General features: G+C 48.6%; 1 protein-coding gene across 1 annotated transcript; it reads left to right on the top strand.

Annotated features, from left to right (window-relative positions):
• Positions 1 to 11269: 11269 nt before the first annotated feature.
• RFLNA (refilin A) lies at positions 11270 to 23950 on the top strand (the record flags this gene model as incomplete). Its single annotated transcript, XM_082324706.1, has 3 exons — positions 11270 to 11623; positions 21578 to 21687; positions 23617 to 23950. The coding sequence occupies exons 1-3, from the start codon at positions 11414 to 11416 to the stop codon at positions 23948 to 23950; spliced, it is 654 nt and encodes a 217-aa protein (XP_082180832.1). The 5' UTR covers positions 11270 to 11413.
• Positions 23951 to 24159: the final 209 nt, after the last annotated feature.

The raw sequence follows: 24159 nt of genomic DNA, 5'->3' as shown, positions 1-24159 counted from the left end.
TTGGTCTTTCTGAAAGTTGAATGCCTGAACGGACCGTGCTCCTCTTGCAGTGCAGTTTCAGCCTCCATGGGTAAAAAGCCCTGCTGAGCCCCTCCTGACAGTGCCAGAGTTCCTCATGCTGAAAAGTCTGCTAGCAGTTTTCATTACAATAATTGAGCGACACTTAATACTACATTGTAGAGAAAGCGGGCAAGAAAATGCAAGGGAACAAAATTCAGATGATCAATCATCCTTTTCACTGACACTGTCTTTACGTGGGTTGTTTTCACCGGAAATATACACCTAATAATTGCCCAGATTCCTTGTTTTTTCAACATCATTTCTATGGCAAATGCCATTAGTTACTGTGCCATGGTGATTTAAAGCTGAAAACCTACTGTGACCTGAACCAAAAGATAGATTAACTTATCTGCTTTAACAAGGAGTTGCTTGAAGCCTTATAGGAAACACTGTATGAACTTACATTTCATATGGCCAGTAATTGCTTTTCCTGTTATTTTTCTATTAAAGAAATACAAAAGGAAATGGGAGCTGTGCGCATAATGGGGACTGGGTTGTAGTGCTTTAAATCTGCAGGTCATCAATTCAAGGTAATTTAACTGATGACTCCAGTGGTCTCAGCCCAGCTGTCAGGGGACAAGTGACCACACCTGGCTGTCCACCAATGCTGAAACCTTGATGGCAATTCCGTAAATGCAGAGAGCTTTGACCGACCAGCCTAGCCCAAGCTTGCATCCCAGACCCAGGAGTATTGTTTCAGACCCATCTGTTAAGCAGCTGGACACAGCGCGGTCAGACACGGAGGAGAGGCACCTAGGTCAGTCCCTCTGAGCACCCCATACAGAGAGGCCAGTCTCTGTCTCTGATTATTACAGAAACCAGAAAAGGCTGAGTAGATTCCCAGAGATACAGGGTTAATCCTGGATAGCCATGGGGGAGGGCTGTGTGTGAGGGACCTGCTCAGAGCCTGCTGGTAAGGATAAACAAGAAGGAAACTGGATTTTCAGCAAAATGACCTCTAACAACAAAATTACTGAGTTCGAGCATCTAGGGACTGATATCCTTTAAGAAGGCTCAATTCTCAGTTCCCATTCTTTCATTAGGAGAGATGCTGAGATCACGAAGCAACTGGTTTTCAGTGGGATATTAATTTAGACATGGGAACCAAAGACTTTTAACTTGAAAAGGTCCCTAGGACAGGGAGTTCTGACTGTTTTTTTCTATTTGTGGACTCTCAGCTTTGATGCAGCTTCTGTACAGTGAATTTAAACTACTAGCATTGCTTTTCTTGGTTTTCTTCCACAAGTGACAGGTTGACTGCTCTTGGAAGAAGATGGCCTTCCAATCCTCAGGTCACCATATGGTGCACAAATAATTTCTTTCATGTCATTCCTGATTTAGAGCTGTAGGAAATAGAGCTAAGAGACCAGTGAAGCCATCTCCCCCATTGTCCATCACGTGTTACTATGTCATGCCCTATTTTCAACATGCCACATCTCAACAGGCAATTTGAGAGCTGTGGTTGTCCTTCCAAGCTTTATAAATGTGCTAAATGGGGTGGATACCTGGAGAAGAAACGTGCCATTGACTGTTAGACATTACAGGAGGGAATAATGTGTCGTACATCAAAGAGACACAACACTATCACAACAGGCTAGCCACGAATATGAACTATAAGAGTCCTTATAATGACATCTATTTGTTGAGTCAAGAATTTAATCTGTAAGCTGTTCACTGAGGCTTTACATCTCTCCTCTTGTCCTGCATTCTAAATGATCACTTAAAAAAAAAATCTGAAAAAAATGTTTTGTTTTTTTCTTGGGGAGAATTATCCTCACTGTTATCCATGCTTCTTCCATTTTTTTAAAAACTCCAGAAAATATTAAGCTGTGAAACACTTGCTTTTTTGAAAGATTTTTTAATTCTCCAGAGTAGTTTCTGGTGTGCTCTTGTTTTTCTTTAACCATGCTTAGAACAGAAGCACCCTTCCCACTGCGATGTTTTCCCTTGCTTGTCACAAAACTAAGCAGGCTAGAAAAACAGAAGTAGGAAATACAGTGTACGTCTAGAAATCAGGGAGTGTAAACATACCGCAGAGAGCCACCTAGTTCCCACTCTCAATGGAAGAGTAACTGAAGGAAAGCACATTAGAATCACAGAATCATAGAATTGTTTAGGTTGGAAAAGACCTTTAAGATCATCAAGTCTAACCGTTAACCCAGCACTGCCAAGTCCACCGCTAAACCATGTCCCTAAGCACCACATCTACCCATCTTTTAAATACCTCCAGGGATGGGGACTCAACCACTTCCCTGAGCAGCCTGCTCCAGTGCCTGACTGCCCTTTCGGTGAAGAAGTTTTTCCTAATATCCAACCTAAGCTTCCCCTGGTGCAACTTGAGGCTATTTCCTCTTGTCCTATCGCTTATTACTTGGCAGAAGAGACTGACCCCCATCTTGCTACAACCTCCTTTCAGGCAGTTGTAGAGAGCGATAAGGTCTCCCCTCAGCCTCCTCTTCTCCAGACTAAACAACCCCAGCCACTCCTCACCAGCCTTGTGCTCTAGACCCTTCCCCAGCTTCGTTGCCCTTCTCTGGCCACGCTCCAGCACCTCGATGTTCTTCTTGTAGTGAGGGGCCCAAAACTGAACACAGGATTCGAGGCGCAGCCTCACCAGTGCCGAGTACAGGGGGACCATCACCTCCCTGGTCCTGCTGGCCACACTATTTCTGATACAAGCCAGGATGCTATTGGCCTTCTTGGCCACCTGGGCACACTGCCGTCTCATATTCAGCTGGCTATCAACCAACATTCCCAGGCCCTTTTCTGCCGGGCAGCTCTCCAGCCACTCCTCCCCCAGCCTGTAGCGTTGCATGGGGTTGTTGTGAGCCAAGTGCAGGACCCGGCACTGAGCCTTGTTGAACCTCATACAGTTGGCCTCAGCCCATCGATCCAGCCTGTCCAGGTCCCTCTGCAGAGCCTTCCTACCCTCCAGCAGATCAACACTCCTGACCAACTTGGTGTCATCTGCAAACTTACTGAGAGTGCACTCGATCCCCTCGTCCAGATTGTTGATAAAGATATTAAACAGAACCGGCCCCAGTACTGAGCCCTGGGGAACACCACTGGTGACCGGCCGCCAACTGGATTTAACTCCATTCACCACAACCCTTTGGGCCCGGCCATCCAGCCAGTTTTTTACCCAGGTAAGAGTACACCCATCCAAGCCATGAGCAGCCAGTTTCTCCAGGAGAACGCTGTGGGAAATAGTGTCAAAGGCTTTACTAAAGTCTAGGTAGACAATATCCACAGCCTTTCCCTCATCCACTAAGCGGGTCACCTTGTCATAGGAGATCAGGTTAGTCAAGCAGGACCTCCCTTTCATAAACCCATGCTGACTGGGCCTGATCACCTGGTTCTCCTGTATGTGCCGCGTGATGGCACTCAAAGACAATCTGCTCCATAACCTTCCCCGGCACCAAGGTCAGGCTGACAGGCCTGTAGTTCCCCAGATCCTCCTTCTGGCCCTTCTTGTAGATGACCGTCACATTTGCTAACTTCCAGTCAACTGGGACCTCCCCAGTTAGCCAGGACTGCTGATAGATAATTGAAAGTGGCTTGGTGAGCACCTCCGCCAGCTCCCTCAGTGCCCTTGGGTGAATCCCATCTGGCCCCATAGACTTGTGTGCGTCTAAGTGGTGTAGCAGGTTGCTAACCATTTCCCCTTGGATTATGGGGGCTTCATTCTGCTCCCTGTCTCTGTCTTCCAGCTCAGGGGGCTGGGTACTCCAAGAACAACTGGTCTTACTATTAAAGACTGAGGCAAGGAAGGTATTAAGTACCTCAGCCTTTTCCTCATCCTTTGTCACTATGTTTCCCCCTGCATCCAATAAAGGATGAAGATTCTCCTTAGCCCTCCTTTTGTTGCTACTGTATTTATAGAAACATTTTTATTAGATGTCTTAACAGATTGTATTCCTCCACATGGTGTTTCTTCTCCTGCTCCCATTGCATCTTCTTCAGGCTTTCATTCCTCCAACTCTGTTCCTTTGCAGGATTTCATCACCAGGCTTTATGAGTTATATTTTCTCATAGTAAGGGGTGATACTTCCTTTGCAAACAAAAACCCAAACCCTTCCATGAAGAAGGATTTAATTTTGATATTTTTTTCTTCAATTAAAAAAATGGTTCCTTCAGGCTCCACAACCTCAGGTAGCTTAACTGAGCTAACTAATCTGCTGTTTTTAATTTAATAAGCCAGCTCTAAATACATGCCATTATCAGACTTTTTTCTTTTAAATGGGCTGTTTATCTGTGTCTCTTGGAAGGCCTGATGAGAAAGTGAGAATGCCCCAGGCACGGTAGGCACTAAATCCTCCACAGATCAGAAGATACATCCCTCCAGTTTTCAAGCTCTTTGTGGTTCAAGTTACCTGTTACCACAGTGGCATCAGTGCTACGCACCCTTGGAAGCCTTACCACTAGACTTGTAGTGCTAAGCAAGCCCTAGCTGTCCACCAGTGCTTCTGGAAATGGTTAGGTCTGACCAAGTGAATAATCTTGGACCAGTAAGATCATTATTAGCTCTTCTACTCTGCCCTGTGGATGGAAATGGAGGCAGCTACAGTCAGACCTTACTCTGAATAATTATTCAAGTAGAACTCGTTAGCGTTAGTAGGAAACCATGCCATAAATGTTTGTTATCCCAGAGTTTCATTGAACAGGCAGAGTCCATTTCCAGCTGGGCTGTTTCGGGACAGCCACGAGCATGAGTCTAGAGCCTGTCTGGGACTTGCTCTTCTCAACCTGAAGACAGAGGCTGCGAGCACTGTTGGTCATCATCCACAGCAGGGAGGACAAGAACTACACAGAGACACTCTCCCTCCTTTCTTCCTTAGTTCAAATGAACAAAGCAAGACAAGACTCAGTTTGGATCAGAGAGAGATCACCTACCCTCCAGGTGGGGTGTTAATCCAGCCCTGCATTCACTTTTTGGCAATAGACTTCACGATACCCTTACAGCCTTAAACACCATGAGGTGCAAGTACAGATAATCTCCAAATGCTTTGCTTGCACCATAAAACAAGGCACTGGTCTTATTCCCATTCTGCAGTTGGACCCAGAAGCATGGTGGGCTTGAGCCAAGAGGGGTCTGGTTCTCTGGAACGTCCTGCCACTGCCTCCCCAACAGGCAGCCCATTTGGCCTCTGCTAGCGCCGGGCAAAGCTTTAGTTCTTCGTTTTTGATGCCTTATTCAAATACTGCCGCAGTCCCTCCACACGCCAGTTTGGTGTGAGAACAGGCCCATTGGGGTTGGAGAGCGTTCCCTGCAAGCGGGCAACAGGGCCATGTAAAAATCAAATCCACATGACTATATTTACAGGCAACCAAAGAGAGGGCAGGTCTTCCAAGAAAAACTTTTCCATGTAAAAGAATTCTTAATCTCCCCTTTGACTGTCATTGTTGAAATGATGGCTTCGCAGGCTTGAAATTTAAGACCCTATCGGCGTCTTTTCTGTTAGCTGTGATTTATGAATGGTTTCGCTGTTGATTATGCTCCAAGATTACGGCACAGCAGCCCTGACAGACAAGCAAAGGAAATTTCACTGGATAACGGGCAGGTCTTTCGCCAGGGCAGTGAGGTGTGTTTTGATTCAAGTATGTAACAATATCAGCAAATGCCGACTGGACTCCATAGGTAATCAAATAGTCTGCGTGTAGCTCCCGATTCAAAGGCAAGCAGAGTCAGCAGAAGCCTTTATGATGATTTCTCTGTGCTTCAGATCCTTTGCTCGTTCTGTAATACAGCATTCAGTTATTCTTTTGCCTTGATTGTGGCACAAACTACAAACTGCAGTCAAATGTGAGAAGGCAACATTTGCATATAACCCTATGCATGTTCTTCAAAGATCATCCTTCTTTACTGCCGTTGCAAAGTCTACTGTCTTGTCTGGAAGATGCACTGTCTTTAGGTCAAGCCCAGAATATTCGAAGGAAATTTGCTTCCTTTGATTTATGGCCAAGAACAGGCACTCCTGACCCCAGAAAAGGAGATTTTGTGGCTTTCGTTCCCATTTTCTGCTAGACAGTTTGTTCCAAGTCACTGCTAGGAGGGACTGTTTATCTGGTGAGGGTAACAGGGCCAGGGCAGATGCAGCCATGACTTGAAGGAGCTGCATAGCATTCCGGTTGCTCCCACAGTGCAGGACTGACACAGTGCTAACAGGAGACAGGAACAAGCTACAAGCCCTTGTAGTGACTTGGCAAAGCCATACCTGAGGATGCTGTAAGGAGACCGGGTATCTCCTGAGAGAAGCTCTCAGAAGCAACTGCCTAGGTTTGTTTCCTTCTGGGCTGTGGCCTTCCCTGGACCAGACAGCCAAGACTCAGAGTCCAGGTCGAAAAAATTTCTGATGTGGGGGCTGCCTAAAAATAAATGAGCAGAATTCTCAGGAGGTGATTTTATCTTTTGATAAATGGCCTCTGCTTTTCAGGCAGAAAGGTTCCTTTGATTTGAAGTCTGACATGCTGCCCTGCAAAATGAATCATTATTGGCATGTGGTTTCCAGGTCCAGCACTACGGATGTGCTTCCTGCTCTTTGTATCATCATCTGGACCTGTGCAGTGAGCTGCAGTTTGCCACCCTCGTGCTTTGGATCATTTTCGGCTCAGGTGAACAACTCCACGAGGTGCCAGGCAAGGGTGATCTGGGCCTGATGTGCCTGGGTCCTGCTCTGTGATCATGTTCCCCTCAGTGATGCTGCTGCTTCGGTGCCTTTCAACACTGCTGTCAGGAACACACTGCAGAGAGCAAAGGCTGCACCTCTTTGGAGGGAACCAAAGAACATAGTTACATCCAACTGTGGCCCAAGCCATTCTTACTGGGACTAGTTATGCTGTGGGTGTTCTGAAGGATCGGGTTCGACAGTGAACCAGAATGGACATTCCTAGCATTCTTCCCATTTTGCCACCCAGCCTGCTTCAGAAAAAGTCCTGATGTAGGTGTTTGTATCCTGTCTCTTTCTTCCCTCACTGTATTTGTCTTTCAAGCCTGGCAGCAGTGGAAGGAAACTTAGCACGTGATGCTGACATTCTGCCATGTCTGTGGGACGGCAGATTCCTAAAGTACTCAAATCTAGCTAAGAGAATAGCTAGGAAAACAGGAGGCAGAGGACTCATCAAAGCATGGAGAGGCTTGAATCCCAGTGGATTCAAGGAGGGATACCAGCTTTTATCCAGAAGCAGGGCTGCTCACACCAGGAACGCTGTCTGGGTTCTTGCCCACACAGTCCCTCTCTCATGACTTCCCACCTGTGCTGCATCATTTTGTGCTAGTGATCCGACTGTTCATGATGTATCTTACTAGTGGGATATTCATGGCCATAAAGGGCTGCTGGATGTTGTAGCACAGTTGTGCTGGATACAGGAACCGGGCCAGAACCTGGACATAAGGAAGGAGGGCAGAGAAAAGGTCAGGGCTGTAGAGAGGCTGGAAGGGGATCCTGGGAATACCACCAGCGAGAGCAGTGCCAGACATGCGTCCCATGGTACTGGGCAAGGCAGCCAGTAGCAAAGAGGAACAAACATCCAAGCATGTGGACAAAGTCCCAGCACTTAACTGAGGCATCTGTGAAGACCACACACCCCTCAGCAGATTTTGGTTTGTAAAGCCTCACCTGGAAACCTCAGACAACTGAACACCGCCCAGTGAGCCAGGGCACAGATCACATTGCATCCCTGATGCTCTGCTCGTTACCTGAGAAGAGCTGTCAATGCCACGTGCAGTATCACCACCCTGGCACACAGCAGTTCTCTGGCCCTGAGGAGCACCGAGCCACTGCGGCTCCCAACAAAGCACAAGGGTGTCTTCACCCATTTCAGGACTGGAGTTACATGTTATAACAAAATAGACCAATGAAAAAAAAAAAAGTTGGAGAAGCTCATAGAAATGTTTGCTTCATAACGCCCTCTTTAATCAATGTTGTCAGAAATACACCTCTGTCAAAGAATGAATCTTAACAGATATGGTCCTGCTGGATTTTTCCCTAGTTTTCTGCTGCTTGACTCCCCACTCCTTATTTATTGTTGTTTTACACTCCAATTCCCAGCTAGGCAGGGTTATTCCTTCAGCGTTAGTGCTGGTAGTGGAGGCCACTGTCCCACAGCCAATGCCTCCACACACTGCTGCCCTTGTACCACTGTGTTTGCACCTGTTTGTCTACACTCAGCTGCTTCAGAAAACTTCCCTCCAGACTTTTCCTTCCTCCGTGTCCCACCGTACACACAAGGGCCCAGTTTCCCTGTTCCCAAGCCAAGACACAGGAATGTACCGGTCCCTAGTGATTCCTTCCAGCAAATTAAGAATTGCTGAACTAAGGAGGGTTTCAGCAGAGCAACGTGGCCTCAACTGAAAATCCCCCACTTGTTGTTTTTCTCCCTTGGTAGGGCACTGTGCAATATTTATGTCCTGTTTCAACAGGTCTAATTCTACTACCCCGTATATACATCTGTGTCTGCACACTGTATCCTTCACTGAGTTTCCATTCAGGCAAATTTTCACTGGCAAAAAGCTGGATGCTGTGGCTCCAGGAGGACTTCTGACCAAAGAACACGTCATTTCCATCACAGCCATCAGGACAGGAGCATTGTGTACCACCTGCCCACCCTGTGCTTTATACAAGACAGCTCCATCTTGGGTGAGCAACCCACTACTAACTTTAAACAGAATAATAACAGCAGCAGCAGCAGCAACAATAATACCACCATAACATGTGCACACACGCCCTGCAGAACAACAACAACAATAATAACTATACCACCATAATATGTACACACACATGCCCTGCAGAACCCAGCAACAGTTTAGCCAGTCATAAGTGAAGTCAATACCCCTACAAATGCTTGGGGATGCTCAACAGTGCCTAGAGTTTCAACTGTTTAATGCTCAGCAAACCCTAAACCATGAACACCCACTTCTGTGCTGAACATATGTATTGTACTGCAATTTACCTTTAAAAATATACATTATTTAGCTCCAGGAAAAATTGGATTGTAGTTTCTCAAAACAAGAATCAGAAAAACACAGTCTCCCTGCGACTGCTCCCCAAGCTAAAATATAAAGATAGCACACTCACCCCTGTCCAGTGTCCCTTTGTCCTGCTCCTTTTTTCTCCTTGGAGGAAAGCAGCTCTGAAGACACTCCTTCCCCTTGCATGTATGGTCTCGCCAGTTCAGGAGAGGGGCAGGGGAACAGGGCTGCAGGGGAACCGCTGGGCTGAATGCCTGTAGTTCACAGCGTTAACTGGCTGGAGAATCCTATTACGTGATAGGTAGCAAGCCAGGCCTAATTTATGGAAATTTTGACCTTCGGTCCCCTTTGACATTTTCGGATCAGCCATAGCCTGTGTGAGACATTAGAGCCCTTACAGTAAGGGGCTCTAAATCAGCCTGTGCGGCTGCTGGAGCCGACGAGAGGGTCAGAGGTAAGAATTCAGTGAGGTTCGTGTGTGGGCTGCTCGATGCCTGTTTGACATTTATAAATCAGTGACATTCCTCTGCACAGCTCAGTGCATACAGATCGCTTCAGTCACTCTGAGGAGGGCCCCTCATTTCAGTCAAGGGTGGATTTGGGCATCCTTGGCCTTTCCTTTTGACTTGAGCAAGAATAAGCTGAAACAAATCCAGCTTTATTAGCTGGCGAGTTCACCTACCACCGTACAGTGTGACCTGCTCCCTTAGGATGGACTGCAGGCCTTTTTAGGATCAAATCCAACCTCCGAGGACTTTGTGCCATTTTGAGGGCTTCCATCTTGAGGGCTTGGGCGTGAAAGCCTTCATCCCTAGGTGCAATACCAGACCACTTGCATTTTCATCAGCTGCCATAACAAATACTGCATTTGTCAGTCTTGTAGCACAAACAGCCGTGGTCCCGTACTGCTGGGTGCTGGGCCAACAACTCGGACCAAGAGGAGGCAGCCAGTTGGATTTCAACAGTTTCCCATGGAAACCTATTTGCTGTGAATAAAGCTCCGCCGGGCTGAGCCGTATGAGTGGGCCTGCCCCAAATTTCTCACAGTCTGGACTCTATGTAGAGAGAAAACATGATGAGAAAAACATAACCAGGGCTGTGGACAAGGTAACCTTAACGTCAGCCAGTTATTGTGCAATAAATGTCCATATTGGCTTCAGCAAGCCCGACCTGTTTAACCGCTGCTTGCTTCTCCAAAGCCTGAGGGCTGATATGGACTCTCCGTTCCCCTCAGCGCTGGCAGTGACCGTGGCACACATCGCTCCTCCTGGCTAGCGGCTGTGCTGGGATTTGGGATGCCCTCCCATTGCGTTTATGGTGGCCCCAAACACACAACGGCCGGGATGGGGAGGCCAGCTCCTCGGTGGTTGTGGACCAGCAGCTGTGGAGCCAGTCAAAGGGAGAGATGTCTGTGTTTCAGGTGGTGCTAAGCAGGAGGCATAAGCCCTGCCATGAGGGCACGGCCACCGGCACGGGCTCGTACACCCAACACTGCCATGGCCACCCGCTGCCTCAGTGAAGCCACCCCAGCCACCTCAGAGTGAAGAGGGACGATGGCTCTGGAGCTCTTCCCTCATGCCCACACGCCTTGACACTGAGGGGAAAAGCTGCTTTGGGGAGCGAGGGGGTGAAAGAGGGACGAAAATCAGAAGTGAGGGAAAAATCAGACAGAAGCGAGGGAAGTCGGTGGAGGGAAACCGCAGCTCGGTGGCGGTGGGTGGGGAGGCCCCTCTCCCGAGGGCCGGGGGTACCGCCGTGTGCGGGGGTTGCCTCAGGTCTCCTCGGGGGGCGACGCCCGGGGGGGAGCGGGCGCGCGGGCGGCGCCAACGGCGCTCCCTGCCTGGGAAGTGCCTGAAAACGCGCGGCCGGGGCAGAGCTGGGGGGCCGGGGGAAGGGGAGGGCGCTCCCCGGCTCCCCTCCCACCCGCTCCGGATAAATGGGCCGCCGGGAGGCGGCGGGCGGGCGGACGGCGGCAGCCTGTGGACGAGCGCGGCCCGCCCGGCCCCGTTCCCGTCCCGGTCCCCCGCCGCGCCCAGCGCTCCCTGCCGGCGGGGCCGCCCCGGGCTCCGCCGCACGCAAACGGCCGCATCCCCCGCGGGGCTGGGGCGGGGGGATCGGGCCTTTCTTCCCTGCCCCGGGGGCCGCCCGACGGGCGGGGGGCGGGCAGGGCGCGGGGGCCGGGTGGAGGGAAGGCGGCCGGGATAGCCCGGTCCGGCTGATGCTGGCTCTCCCCGCCGCAGCAGGCTCAGCCCGGGCTCCAGCAGGCTGGTGGCGGCGATCGGGACCCAGGGGGGGGCCCCCGGGCTCCTTTCCCCTTCCCTCCCTCCGCGGCGGGCGGCGCTGGAGGATTTTCTCCCGCTGCGGCCCCCTCGCTGCCCCCCAGACATGGTAGGTCACCTACAGCTGCAAGGGATGGACGAGAGCCTGAAGGAGAAGAGCCGGGAAGGCTTGCTGGACAGCCCGGACTCGGGGCTGCCCCCCAGCCCCAGCCCCCCTTTCTACTCCCTCTCGCCCGGTGAGGGCCGAGCTGGGGGCAGCGGCGGTGCGGACCCCCCGGCCCCGGGGCACCGGCGAGAGGCCAAGGACGGCAAAGTGGTAAGAGCCAAACCCTGGGCGCTGGGCTCCGTCCTCTCCGGGCCACGGGGGGGAGAAAGGCTGGCCGAGCCCCGGAGTGGGGGGCAGCAAGGAAAGGGCCTGTGCCCGCTGAGCGGGGCACCCCGGCTGTGTCCCCCCGCGGTGCCCGTCGGACGAGGGCTCTCCCGTCGCGGCTGCAGTCCGGCGTTGGCACCACCGCTGCTGTGCCCAGGCAGGAGGTTGGCCCGGTGCCGGCCGGGGGTTTTATGATAACGCTCGCAGAAGTGTTGGCAGTTTGGCTGGGTAAACTCCTAATAACGGCGTGGGAGTGAAACCCAGGTCTGCAACAGGCTCCCCTGCCTACCTTAAGAACAGAAAAGCGTAATTGCTTCTCCGTGACACTGTCCTGCCTGGTAGATAAAGGTTGGAGCTGCATCCGTCTGGACCGAGACAGGGCAGTCCGGCTCCCAGATGGAATTACTCTTCAGCATCCCACATTTGTTTTGTCAGGAGCATGGAGCCACGTTTGCTGGAGCCCTGGCTGAAAGAAAGATAAAACTGACTGTTAATTCGGGGCAGGGTACAGATGTCTGTCCAGGGAGTCGGTCCGGAGACACGGTCTGGGGAAGGTTGCGTGCTGCTGCCCTTTGCTGGAGTGGGGTTTTGTGGCATGAGTCTGCGTGAGCGGCTTGCGCGCCGCATGGCCGAGCGGGCAGGGTTCGTGGTTTGTAAGCGCAGACAGCTGGCAGTAGCACTGTGGATTTCGGTTAGCCTGACGCAGTGCCAGTGAAGCGGTTGACTGTGGAGTAGGATTTGGGTAGATTTATGATCACTATTATTCTGCTTTATTTTGTTTATTTCTATCCCTTAGCTATAAAAACTGTTTTTAAAACACAAAGTTCAGAGCATAAGCGACAGTGGTGGAGGTTTTTAAAGGATGATGAAAGTTCTTCCCCAGGGGTCTTTCAAATTTTTTTTTTTTAATGTATATAAAAGACATTTGTAGGTGTATTCAACACAGTTAATTGGCTTCTATACAGAATAAAAACTGCAGCACAAATCTTTCCATGGGAAAAATGTATCTACCTATGGATTAGTGACAAAGACTTCTTTCTGATAGAGATATTTTGCAACGACTTCTCATACCCTCGTTTACTTTCTCAAGTTCTAAGGCTATTTTAGCGTATTATTGAAAACTGCCTTTTACTCCTGAACATGCCAAAACCTTCCCCATGAACAATGACTCTTTCTCACCAGACTATGGTGGGTAGGGCGTGAGGTGTTAATTATGAAAAATCAAATCTCAAACCCATTAACACTGCGGTTCCAAATATGGAGCCTTACCTGCAGATGCCTGGGCGTGTGTGCCATCTTGATGGTACTGTTTATGTACAAGGAGTTACCCACATGCCTCTGATTTGGCAGGATCAGGCTGTTGCTGTGTATTTGTAAAATACAATGTGGGAGGAAGATGAATGAAGGCTTGCTGGACCAGAAAACAGCTGGGGTGGAGGTGTTGGCAAAGCTCTGCAATGGGGATATGACAGCCTCTGTTCCAGTAATATGACAGTTTGCCATCACTCCTCCCAAGAAAGCCCTTAGATATCGAAGACGAAAGAGCATGAGAAAAAGCTATTTCAGCTCTTGGGCTGTTAGGACTGAGAGTTTTAGTGCTTGACTCCTACGGGGGAAAAAAAAAAAGGTATTCCTGTGATCTGTGTAAGGCAAAATTAAGTTCTCCAGTTATTTATTTTGATCATAAATGAACATTTTACACATTTCAGAGGAACTCACACTGTAGATGTTTCCAAATCTTGTATCACATTGCAACAGCATGGGTAGCTCTGGGCCCCTGCTGTTACAGTATGGGCTTCATGCATTGTATGTATTTCCATGCCCTTAGTAGGTGCAGAACGTTGCAGAGATCCTAGCACTGAAAACGATTTGACTGTATTATTATTTGGAGTAGTGCAGCACTGTGCTCTTTAACTCTGACTGTTTGGTACACTGCAAAATAATGAAGTAAATAGGAACTTTCACAGAGAGTTTTACTTCTCATTTCCACCCTGCAAACACTGTACTTGCAGCTGTTATTAAGAAAGCAGGAAAAATATGGAGAGCATTGCTTGCTTCATACTTCTAAATTTCAGTGTCTAATTAGCTTTAATCTTGCCGTTTAGCAAGGACTTGCAGATCTATGAGCAATTACGCAAGCCATGAATGTGCTTCTGTTTAACTCTACTACTCTGCTGTTCATCAGAGCATGCAGAATTGGCAAATCAATATTGCATCTATTTGCACACCAAGGCATGCTTTTTTAATAGCCTATTATATTAGTGTTTGTTTTGCTTATAAACGTGACAGAGCCAGGAATGCAGCCTGCACTCTTTGTGTTGTAATACTATAAAACCATATATAAGCTTAGTCACTAATGGCCAAAATTCTAGTATGTACGGTTACAATAAATTGCTGTCAGGTGAAGAAAACAACATTCCAGAACTGTGGGAAGTATTTCATACTATTCCTTGCTCCAGACCTATCAAAACTACCAGTCTGAACCTAGTTGTGTTCTTTTGCAGGCAGCTATTTTGCTCCAGTTTCACAAATATGTTGAAGAGTGTTTCTGCTCTAGGACGGCTCTTCTCACACAGACTAAAGTGAGATTGCATGCCCTTACCGAAGACTTTCTTGTGTGTAAAATCCATGCTCTCCCTGCTTTGTGTTATTAACTGTGACTCTGAAAAAGTAAACTCTTCTCTTTAATAAGCATGACTTTGTTTCAAAGACAATGCACCATTTATTCACATTTAACCAGCCAATTTGGCTACAGCTTTGGGATCCAAGAAAATACGAAAGGCAATTTAGGGCCAGAGTCATAAATACCACAAGTTCAACACCATTTAGGGGCTGCTTTTTTTTTTTTTTTTTTTTTTTTTTTTTGCATTTTACTTGCAGTGCAGGAGAAATTGACTTTTATTTCTTCAAATAAAGTCTGTGTAGGGAATTTGTCAATTGTTTTGTGCTTAAGTGCAAATATCCTAATGAAAATAGAAGGTGACTTTTACCTAATTCTGCCCTTTAAATCTGAAACGTGATTAAATTGATTCTTAGGACTTGGGTTACTGAATTCCCTCGACTTTGCATGTAATGCTGGGCAAAGGAACATAAATACAATGAAATAAATCTCTTAATAATAGGCACAAGGAAGCAGTTGCTGGAAGGACAGGGAATGAAATGACATCAAGGTAGCCAGATCTGCTTAGAGTTTTCCCTGTTGTTGTTGCCCTGGGATATAGTTTTAGGCTAGAAGAGCTGCTTGTGGGCTGTGCTGAAACAAGTGCTTTGCATCCGATAGCATAACTTCTAATGGCTATCAGGGGAGATGAGGATCGCGTTCATCTGCAGAACTCTCAGTCATGCCTTCCTGAAGCAGCAGGCTTCTTGTCCCTTCCCAACACTGTTGCCACTGCAACGAGTTCCTTTTCATTTGAAAGACTTAAGTATTTATACATTCAGCCTGCCTCACTGAGCACTGACTTCTGTAGGACTATATCCCAGTGGATCAGCTGTCAGATGAGTGCCCCCCATGTAGGGAATTTCTACTTACATTCAGGAGCTGTGTTGGACAACAGTGCAGTGCCAGAATCAGTCTTGTGTGGTGGGAGGAGATTCCAGCTTCATCTCAAGTGCAGAGGAAGAGGAGGATACCTTGTCCCTTGGCACAGCCTTCACAAGCATGGTCCCAACAACAGGGTCCAGGTCAGCATGTGTGCCAACTGTGTTGGATTTATGGCTGATTAAAAACAAAACAAAATAAAACAAAGAAACCCACAAAACCCCAAAAAAACAACCACCAAAACACCTCTTTCTGACATGCTGCATTTTGAAGAGCCCTTGGGCCACAGAGCCAGCATCTCATCCTACACTGAAAGCGCTCCAGGAAGGGGGACTGTCTTGTGGGGACTGGGTGGGGAACACGGCCATCAAAGGCTTTCCGGGCAATATGCAACTTCCAGACCTGCCAACACCTACAGTGAAAGCACAAGAGAGAGTAAGGCCCAGCACCCCCAACCTGAGCGAGCTTGCAGCCCGCACACAACGCAGGTGACATGGCTGTCCAAGCCCACATGGGTCCCAGCAGCTCTGGGGAAAGCCGCAGGCTTGTGCGGGGAGCAAGGCAGCCATCTGGCACAGCAGCGGGGCTTGCCTCAGGGCTTGGCGTTTGCAGCCCGGCATCCTGACCCACTTCTGAACCGCTCCCATGGGGCAGGATCCTGCAGGAATTCCCCCGGCAGGGGTTGGCGGTGGTTTCAGTTCCATGCCTGCGTCTGCTGCCTGGCGAAGGCTAACCCCACCTGGCTGTCCCCTGTCCCTCAGCCCCGTCCAGTCCTGAACATGCACCCGCTCCTCTTCCTCCTTGGTTCGACGCCAGCAGCGAAGGAGAGGGAATGGCTCTGGGCCTCACCTAATCGGCAAACCGTGACAGACATCCCTTCTGGGCAGATCAGGGAATCGGTCATAGCGGTCTCGTCATCGACGCTGAAAAATGGGGCTGTATCTAGGGTGGTGTCTTCTGGCTGTTTAATTTCCATTGCATCCCTGCGTGACGCTGTGGGCAATAAGCAAAGCAGGACACATTTCCCACTTGAAACAGAAGAGGGAGATAGGCAGGAAGGATGTAATTATTTGAAATAATAAAGCCCTGCTTTCTACCTGAGGTCTGCATTTACTGTTATCACCTCCAAATAAAATCCCATCCGGCTCTAGTATAAATTACTCGTAATGTGCAATATGTGAAGATACTGGGAAAATAAATGGTCTGTTAAACAAATATTGCTTATCAGCTAGAGTGGAGAGTGTAGATGTGTGTCAAATAACTCAGCCAGATCTTTCATTATAGCTGTAAATAACAGCTGAGTAAAGTGACATTTTCATGGACCTGACGTGTTACCATAGTGGGAAAATGTGGTGAGAGATTTGCTTATGCTCTAGCTAAGTTAGGAGCTGGGAATTTGGGAAGCTCTATCCTGTTTGTAGCCCTGATGCTTGGAAAACCATTTCCCCTTACAGTCCCTAGACATGTAATGCCACATCTTAGTGCCTTCCACATAATGACCATAGCAAAAGGAGTCGGTCAGTTCTGCTCCTTCGTGCTCTCTGGGGAAAAGGTTTTGGGGGTTTCTATTTATTTCAAGTCACGTTCATTTCCTTTCCTTTTTGTTGCGTTGCTTCCTGCAATTGGGAAGCTCCAGGACCAGTCACTATATTTCAGGCCAGTTTCGTGGCACTTTTTTCCTCATCTTTGTTTACTATTTGATAACTCCGCTTCCATTCTTGTCAGTTACCCAAATGAAAAGTATCTTAACAGAGCCCACAGACTCTAAAGGATTATTAGGGCTAAAAATAGCATTATTCTGCCCACTGTATTATTTTTGCTGTTGTTCAGAACTCTGCGGTCTAAATACCCCCAGGAGCCAGTCCCATCTCAGGGCACTCGTGGCAGGTACAAAGCAATGACATGGAGCTGAAGGACCTGCATCTGTCCTAAAGCAAGAGCCCCCCATAAGACTTATGCCACCATAAAGGGAGTGCTGTTGATTAGCTGGAGATTGAATTCTGTTCAGCAACTGATTTTATCTGTGTTAATCTATGCGCTACTTGAAAAAAGCAGAATTTAGCTGCCCAGGCCGTTACATGCCTGAAAGGCATCAGAGTTAAGACAGAGGGAAAAATGCAGCCAAACAAGAAATCACTTCAACTTTTTAATAATACTGTAACCCTTTGCTGGTTGAAACAAATTATGTACTGGAAAGGAAATAAAAACAATGGCACATTTGCCGCTTAATTTTCACCTTGGCTCTGTTTTGAGGGCACAGCGTGTATGTGTGGGTCTCACTTTCTGATCTCTCCAGTATCTTCCCTTTCACCTCTGCAGCCTTCCTGGACTGCCAGACTCCTGCTTCCATAAAGATTACAGGGTTGTGATGGCTTTTGCAGAGCTGCATCTGATAAGCAGCAGCACACCTCCAATTACTGGGGACAAATTAATCGGGTCCCAGCTGTAGCCTTCCAGCACAGCAACCCTAGGGTTTGTTCTTTGGATAGACAGACCTCGACTGTGGATCACTTGTGGACAGCCTGGTCTAACGACATGTGGGTTTCTCCTCTTCACCAGCAGTGACCCACAGTAGTGTGCAACAAGCTCTGCTCCTGCCAGCCCATATGTGGTGCAGGGCTGTAAAGAAACTCACCTTATTTGTGAAGTGTCTGGAGATTGCTGAGCGACTGCTAGAAATGAGCCAAGGATCATAATTTTCTCCAGGGAGCTCAGCAGTCCAGTGTTCCTCTTCTTTCAACCATTCCTGTGCAGAAGGAAAAAGAATTGAGTCAGTATTTTTTTTGACAGGCAGAACATTTTTGTTTTGTTTTTACCTTAAAACAGATTGGAAGGAGCTGGTGTCAAACTCTTGCCAAAAAGCCAGCTTTTGACATGTGCCAAGGATATAACATTTCAGCCCCAGAGACAAATCTTTTGGAAAGCTCATATCCCCTGTTCCTTGCTTCCCAACTCCAGGTGAGATGCAGGAGCAGATATTTCAGAACATCACTGGAGGTGAAACAAAATGTCATCTGAAGTGCCTTTCAGTTGCTGCTATGTAAAACCTGTGCTTACTGTTCAGTGACCCTTTCAGTCCGTGCACACAATGCAGTTGCTTGTTTGGTGAGCAGACTGCAGGGTCTTACAGATGATCTCTATTTTTAGACTGTGCTTTGTAAGTTATTTACATCTTCATGTGCAGACTTCCAGGTGACTTCAAGGTTTCTGACATTCAGCGGCTCACGGTACTACTCATGGTAGATAAGTGTGAATCTGTAATGGTCTCTGACAGGTGGTAGAAGTTGCTGGCTTTGACTTGCCAGTGTCCGCAATTGTTCCAGCTTTCTAACTTAATCAAGCCAAGCCTGCAGGTCTGAAGTTGATGCTCGTTTACGGCATATGAAATGCATTATGAAATGCCTTTTGTCACCCTTCCCTGCCCAGAGCAAGGTAAACTGTAACCCATGGTGGAAATAGTCTCATCACCTCTCCATCCAGAACTAACCTGGAGAAGACTTAATCCTGCTCTAACCAAATTCAGTGGCAACTTTTTGACTCTGATTTCAGTCACGCATGACACAGCCTCCGTTCCTCCGTGCACACTGGTATTGTTTCTGCAGCATGTTCTTGTTTCCTGTTCCCTGCCGTGGGACTTGCGATTTCAACAGACGGCGTTCGCCTCTGTGCCCACGCTCCGGCTGAGCGGCACCCCCGGCACACAGCGGGCTGTGAAGCCTGTTCCCGTACAAATGCTGGAGGCCAGATGCCCCAGCAACATTCCTGCTAAGCCATGGGAAGGACCTCACCTCCTGCCTCCCCGTCTCTAGGGATATTTAGAGCGCACTTAGTGTCAGCATATGTTAGCAAGAAGCGTGAAGGTTTGTTTGCCTGGAAGCACTGAAATGGCTTCTTTAAAACTGCTTTTTTAAAACTGCACTTTACAGATGCCCTTTGTGGAACTGTTAAGGGATCTGGATTTCTCCTGCATTAATCTAGCAAAGAAGCTCATGGTTACCATCCATCTGAGTTTGTTACTTGGCATTCTAGCAAGCTAGTCTGGATCTGAAAAGCAGCTTAATTGTAACTGCTCCAATCCCAATCTTCACTTGGCCCTGGCCAGTAGAAGTAAAGAAGATACTCCATAGGTTAAACTCACAGTAAGACAACATTGGCATGCCTATGCAGCTCAGACCAGTGCCTCTCAACCTTTTTTCTGGTTATCTAAGTTTGCAATCAGTTTTGGCAGCATGGCCTGAAAACATCGGTTGTTTAGAAGCTGGGACAGAAGAGCCTTCCCAATTCTGTTCTGCCTCTCCATTTTTTGGGGGATTGGTACCAGTGTGTGACACTGTCTTTGGTAGCTTTGACTTATTTTACCTGTTATGGGAAACAGCAAACCACCAACTTTTGCTGTTTATGCTCAAAGAGAACTATTGCCCTTCCCCAGCCAAGGTGAGCATCTCAAAGGCTCCCCAAAGGCAGTGCATGGAAGAGAGCAGGGTGTGCAGAGTGCTCCAGACACACTTTCTCAGGCTGTCGGATGACATGAAGCATCAATGGCGAGCATTTGGGGACCTGCATGGCATATAGAGCAGGGCACAAGCTGCAGTACCTCTTACCCAGCACTGCCAGTAGGAAGCGGCTCACAGCGCCAGTGCTCCGTCCTGTACCACCCAACCAGAAGATGCTGGGGAAGGTGGAAAGGAGTGGCATGGGAAGAGCAAGTCAATACAAGAGCTGTATCCTCAGTGGATTCTGTGAGTCCTGAGATGGTCTTACTGACCAGGGACTGATGACGTATGGCTGTGATTCCAGCACATACGGGCGCCTATGCATGGTGGAAAGTGGAAAAACTCCATGAGCTTTTCAGCCATCTAGAGACCTTTCAACCCTGCACAGAGGCTGCCAGCCATCTCCTTTAAAGAGATCCTGTGTTCCTGAGTGTCTTAAATCGCTGCCGACAGAAAAGTGGTGGCAGGGACCAAAACCTACAATGACATTTTTCCAGAAGGGCAGTATTAGGCTTAATTAGCTGCTGGTCTTGGTCCAGACACCAGGCACAGGATCCCTACATGTAGGAACTGATGTTTAAGGACACTCTAGTATAGAGAAGTGGGATTACTCATTTTTGTGGTGGGCAGAGGAGCCTAGGCTGGACTGTGACAATTTGTCAGAGTAACTTCAGGGTGTAATTAGTCTTAAAAATCCAGTTTTTGGCGTTGTGAATTGGAGCAGCTCCATTCATTAAAAAGTCCTGGCTTGAAACTGGTTTCCTGCATTGCAGAGGCCACAAGGTGCCCCAGTGTCTCACCCCACACTCAGTTGTGCATGGTTAACTAGAACGTCCCTTGGAGCATGACAACCATTTTTGGTATGGAGACTTCAGCAATAGCAAGTCTACCACTTTCCCCGCTGGACTGTTGCAAGGGATAAATTATTTTCAGCATATATATATATATACACACATATATATAAAAATATCTATACACATCTCACTTAAGTAGATCTACATCCTTTAAGTCAGCAGACTTAGGCCCTATCTCTGTGTTACATCAGACTTAGAGCACTTCTCCATGGTGCACTTTGAGTCTTTGTAAGACTTGTTATTTCATAACAGTGAAGGCAACATCAGAGCTAAAGAACCCCCCCAAAATTGCAATTCCTATGAGAAACAAGAAAGGAAGAGGAAAGGAAGGGCAAAATTTCAGTGAATAGATGCTGCAGCATGGAGTGCCAGAGCTCTGGGCAGAGTCACTTACCTGGGTGATGCGCTGGGCAGGGGGAGGTGGAGGGCAGCCCGCTGTGTCGCATCAGCCCCGGGAGCTGGAAGTCAGCCTGTAAATTGATACAGCCACAGGTGGCGGATCAGAAAGTCAAGGCATCTTAAATGCAAGGCCTGTAGAAGGCTTGTCTGTGTGAGGATGGGGTTTAATGGTCCCGCTCTCTGCCAGCCACCTTAAGGCTGTTTTTTGGCAACTTGACAATGGTCCTCCCCCTTTGAGCGTGGAGAAGAGTGCCTTCCTCATGTGATGAACACTCCACTAACCTGGAGCCCTGCTACAAACCTGGAAAAGACAGGGACTACGAGGGGGAGCTGAATGATGCGAGAGTGCAAGCAAGGTGAGCTTAGCTTGCATGAAACAAAGTTGGTCTTGATGGTGCCAGTCACCTGTTCTCATTGCCAAGGAGCCTGTCACCTGCAGTGTCTCCATGGGACTCTGAGGAGATGGAGTTCAGGAAGGTTGGAGGCACTGGTGTCTCCTGACAGTGCTGAACATGCTGCTGCTGGCTGCTCAGCTGCCAGCCACAGCACATTACGAGCCATGCCAGCCTCATCTGTTGTGTCCCAACACTTGCCATGCTCTTCTTCCCTGCAGATGCCTTACCTGCTCCTGAACCCCTCCATGCCAGAGATGAGGCCTCGAATGTACCCTGTGTTTTTTGGAGAAAGCATTGAGGTCAGCCCTGAGCCCGTGCAGGAAATCAGGTACAGATGGGATTGGGTGGGTGGATGAAGATTTCTGTCTTTTTCCTGGTGGTTTTCCTTCTGAAAATAATTAAAATGTGTTTACAAATGGGAGTCATGGTTATTTTGATGGGAAGGGAGGGACAGGTGGGAGAGTAATGCCTGAATTAAAAAGACACTGACAGCAGCAGAGGCGGAGGGGAGGAGGCAAGAACTGGAGGGAGGCTGTAAGAGAAGAGGGCTTTCCTTCTAAGGCCAGCTCAAATCCAAGGCTATGAGAGAAAACCATTACCATCTGTAGGCTTGATGGCCTCCACTAAGTAACCTGATGGTCTTCATCCTGTTCCCTGCTGACTTGTATCGTCAAAGAAGCAACACCCTTATCATTGGCACCTGGTTTTGTTAGCCCTTGCAGCAGAGAAACCAACATGAAACCAGCCCACAGAGACAGAATGAGCTCCTCCTCATAAGGAGGTGGTCCCTCAAGCCAGTGATGGAGGTGTTCTGACCTCCTGTGGGGTTGGTGCTGCTGTCGATGGATAAATGTTGGTCTTTGCTCTTCTTTCGCTCTTTTGCTGGTGTGGAATGTACTCTGCAAAGAGCATGGAGCAGTTACACACAGCTTGGGGCAGGGACGGTGGGAGGACTGTAAACCCAATTCCCACCCTCCTCAACCTATGTAAACGTCTCTCTGGAAATGTACCTCAGTAAATCTCTGCTTGCTGAGGAACTGCCAGCGGGCATGTTTTTATGGTGATTACATCGGAGTCTTGTTTTATGTGTGCTGAATGACTTGCTTACACCGTAGCTGTGCAAAATACATTACAGCAGCTCAGATTACATGCAGTGCACAATCAGTCAACCCTGCTCTGGGTGGAGGTAATGACAAGCACACACCCAGCTTTTAATCTTTTTTATGTGGAGCTGCGCATTCCTTGGCTGCTGATTGCTGGAGGAGCATTTGGGGAGTGGGAAAAACAAGTGAAAGTCATGCTGCTCCCCATGGCCAGGGATTCTAGGAAAAGTCCTTTACGTGTCCTGGTGTCCCTTCTGGAGGCCTGCAAAAAACAGGCAGGGCAGTGACATCCCATGTTTTGTGGGTTCTTCATCTGATGACTGTTAACATGGCCACTTCCACTGAGACTGATGGCTTGGATATTGGACAGCCATAGCCCACAGCATCTCTTTGCTCCACCTGCTATTTGACCATTGCTTGGATTTTCTGTAGGCCCTGACAAGCAACCTCACCCCTCATCTCCTAGCACCCTGATTTTGGTTATCTTGGGTGTCTCTTTGTGCTCTGATGGCAGGGCAATATAAAGAAAAAAAGACAGGCACAGCCTTGACAGCTCAACAAGTGTCCATTACACCATGCTTCTGCCATCTATGAAAACCTTATTTATGGCATTATTTTTCTGCCAAGCCAGAGCATGCATGGACCTGTGAAAGCACCGGAAGGCATGCTGTGTTGGGAAGTAGATTCCCGCTGACCCCGATGTGACATCCCATGCCCATGGCCCACCAGCAGCATCTATTCAGGCTGGTCACTGGGGCAGTGACACCCCCCAAGCCTAGCACTAGGAGTAGGGAGTGTGGTGAGGCCTACCGTGAGTCAATGATCATGGAGGAAACCAGAGGAAGAAGCAGGCTGCTTGGAGCCTGTGCAACAAGGTCCTTTCTGCCTTGGCATGACCGGGCAGGCTTGGTCCTCTATGGACATACGCTGCAGAAATGCTGAGATGGCTTCACAGCAAGGTGGGGTTCCACCAAGATGCACCAGGAGGATGGAGTCCTCTTGGCCTTCCACTTTGGGTTGTAGGGTTTGCATCTGTCCCAGTGCTGTAAGAGGTCATAAAAGTTCCCAGCTCCAAAGCGTGAGAGAAGAGTCCTGCCTGTCTTCTCTCTGTTGCTGCCTGGGCTGTGTTCCTGATACCTTGCTGTCCTCTGCAGGTGCAATTCTGAGGTGAAGTACGACTCCGAGAAGCATTACCGGGATGACATCTTCTATGGCCCCATCCCCACCGTCACCACCTACAGTGAGACAGTTATTGCTGCTCCCAATTGCACCTGGCGGAACTACAAGTCCCAGCTGATCTTTGAGCCCCGCCAGAAGCCACTGAGGTTTCAGAGCACGACCATCATTTTTCCTAAGCGTGCCAAGAACATTTACCGGACCACCCTCAACTACAGCTTGGGTTGTGCCAAGCGTTGGTTTGCTTCCAGCGTGCAGCTGGAACTCTGCGAGGAAACCAGCCCGTGCGTCATCTACAGCGAGACCCTCTGATCTGCCCTGCCGCTGGCAACCTTGTGACCTCAAGGAGGCTGTGGCCTTTGCTGGGTCTCTGGCTCAGCCTTCATTGATGGCAACTGAGTATTAGTGGCTGGAGAACACATCATCTTGGGTGAGGCTGAACTGGCTGGGAGGAGGCTTGCAGGGCACGGGATGGTTTTGATCAGTGAAAGGCTGACTTGTATTTTGCGACGTTCCTGACA

This window comes from Platalea leucorodia (genome assembly GCF_965183815.1).
Source record: "Platalea leucorodia genome assembly, chromosome: 12".
In the NCBI taxonomy this organism is placed as follows: domain Eukaryota; kingdom Metazoa; phylum Chordata; class Aves; order Pelecaniformes; family Threskiornithidae; genus Platalea; species Platalea leucorodia.
This window is presented reverse-complemented; position numbering and strand designations above follow the sequence as displayed.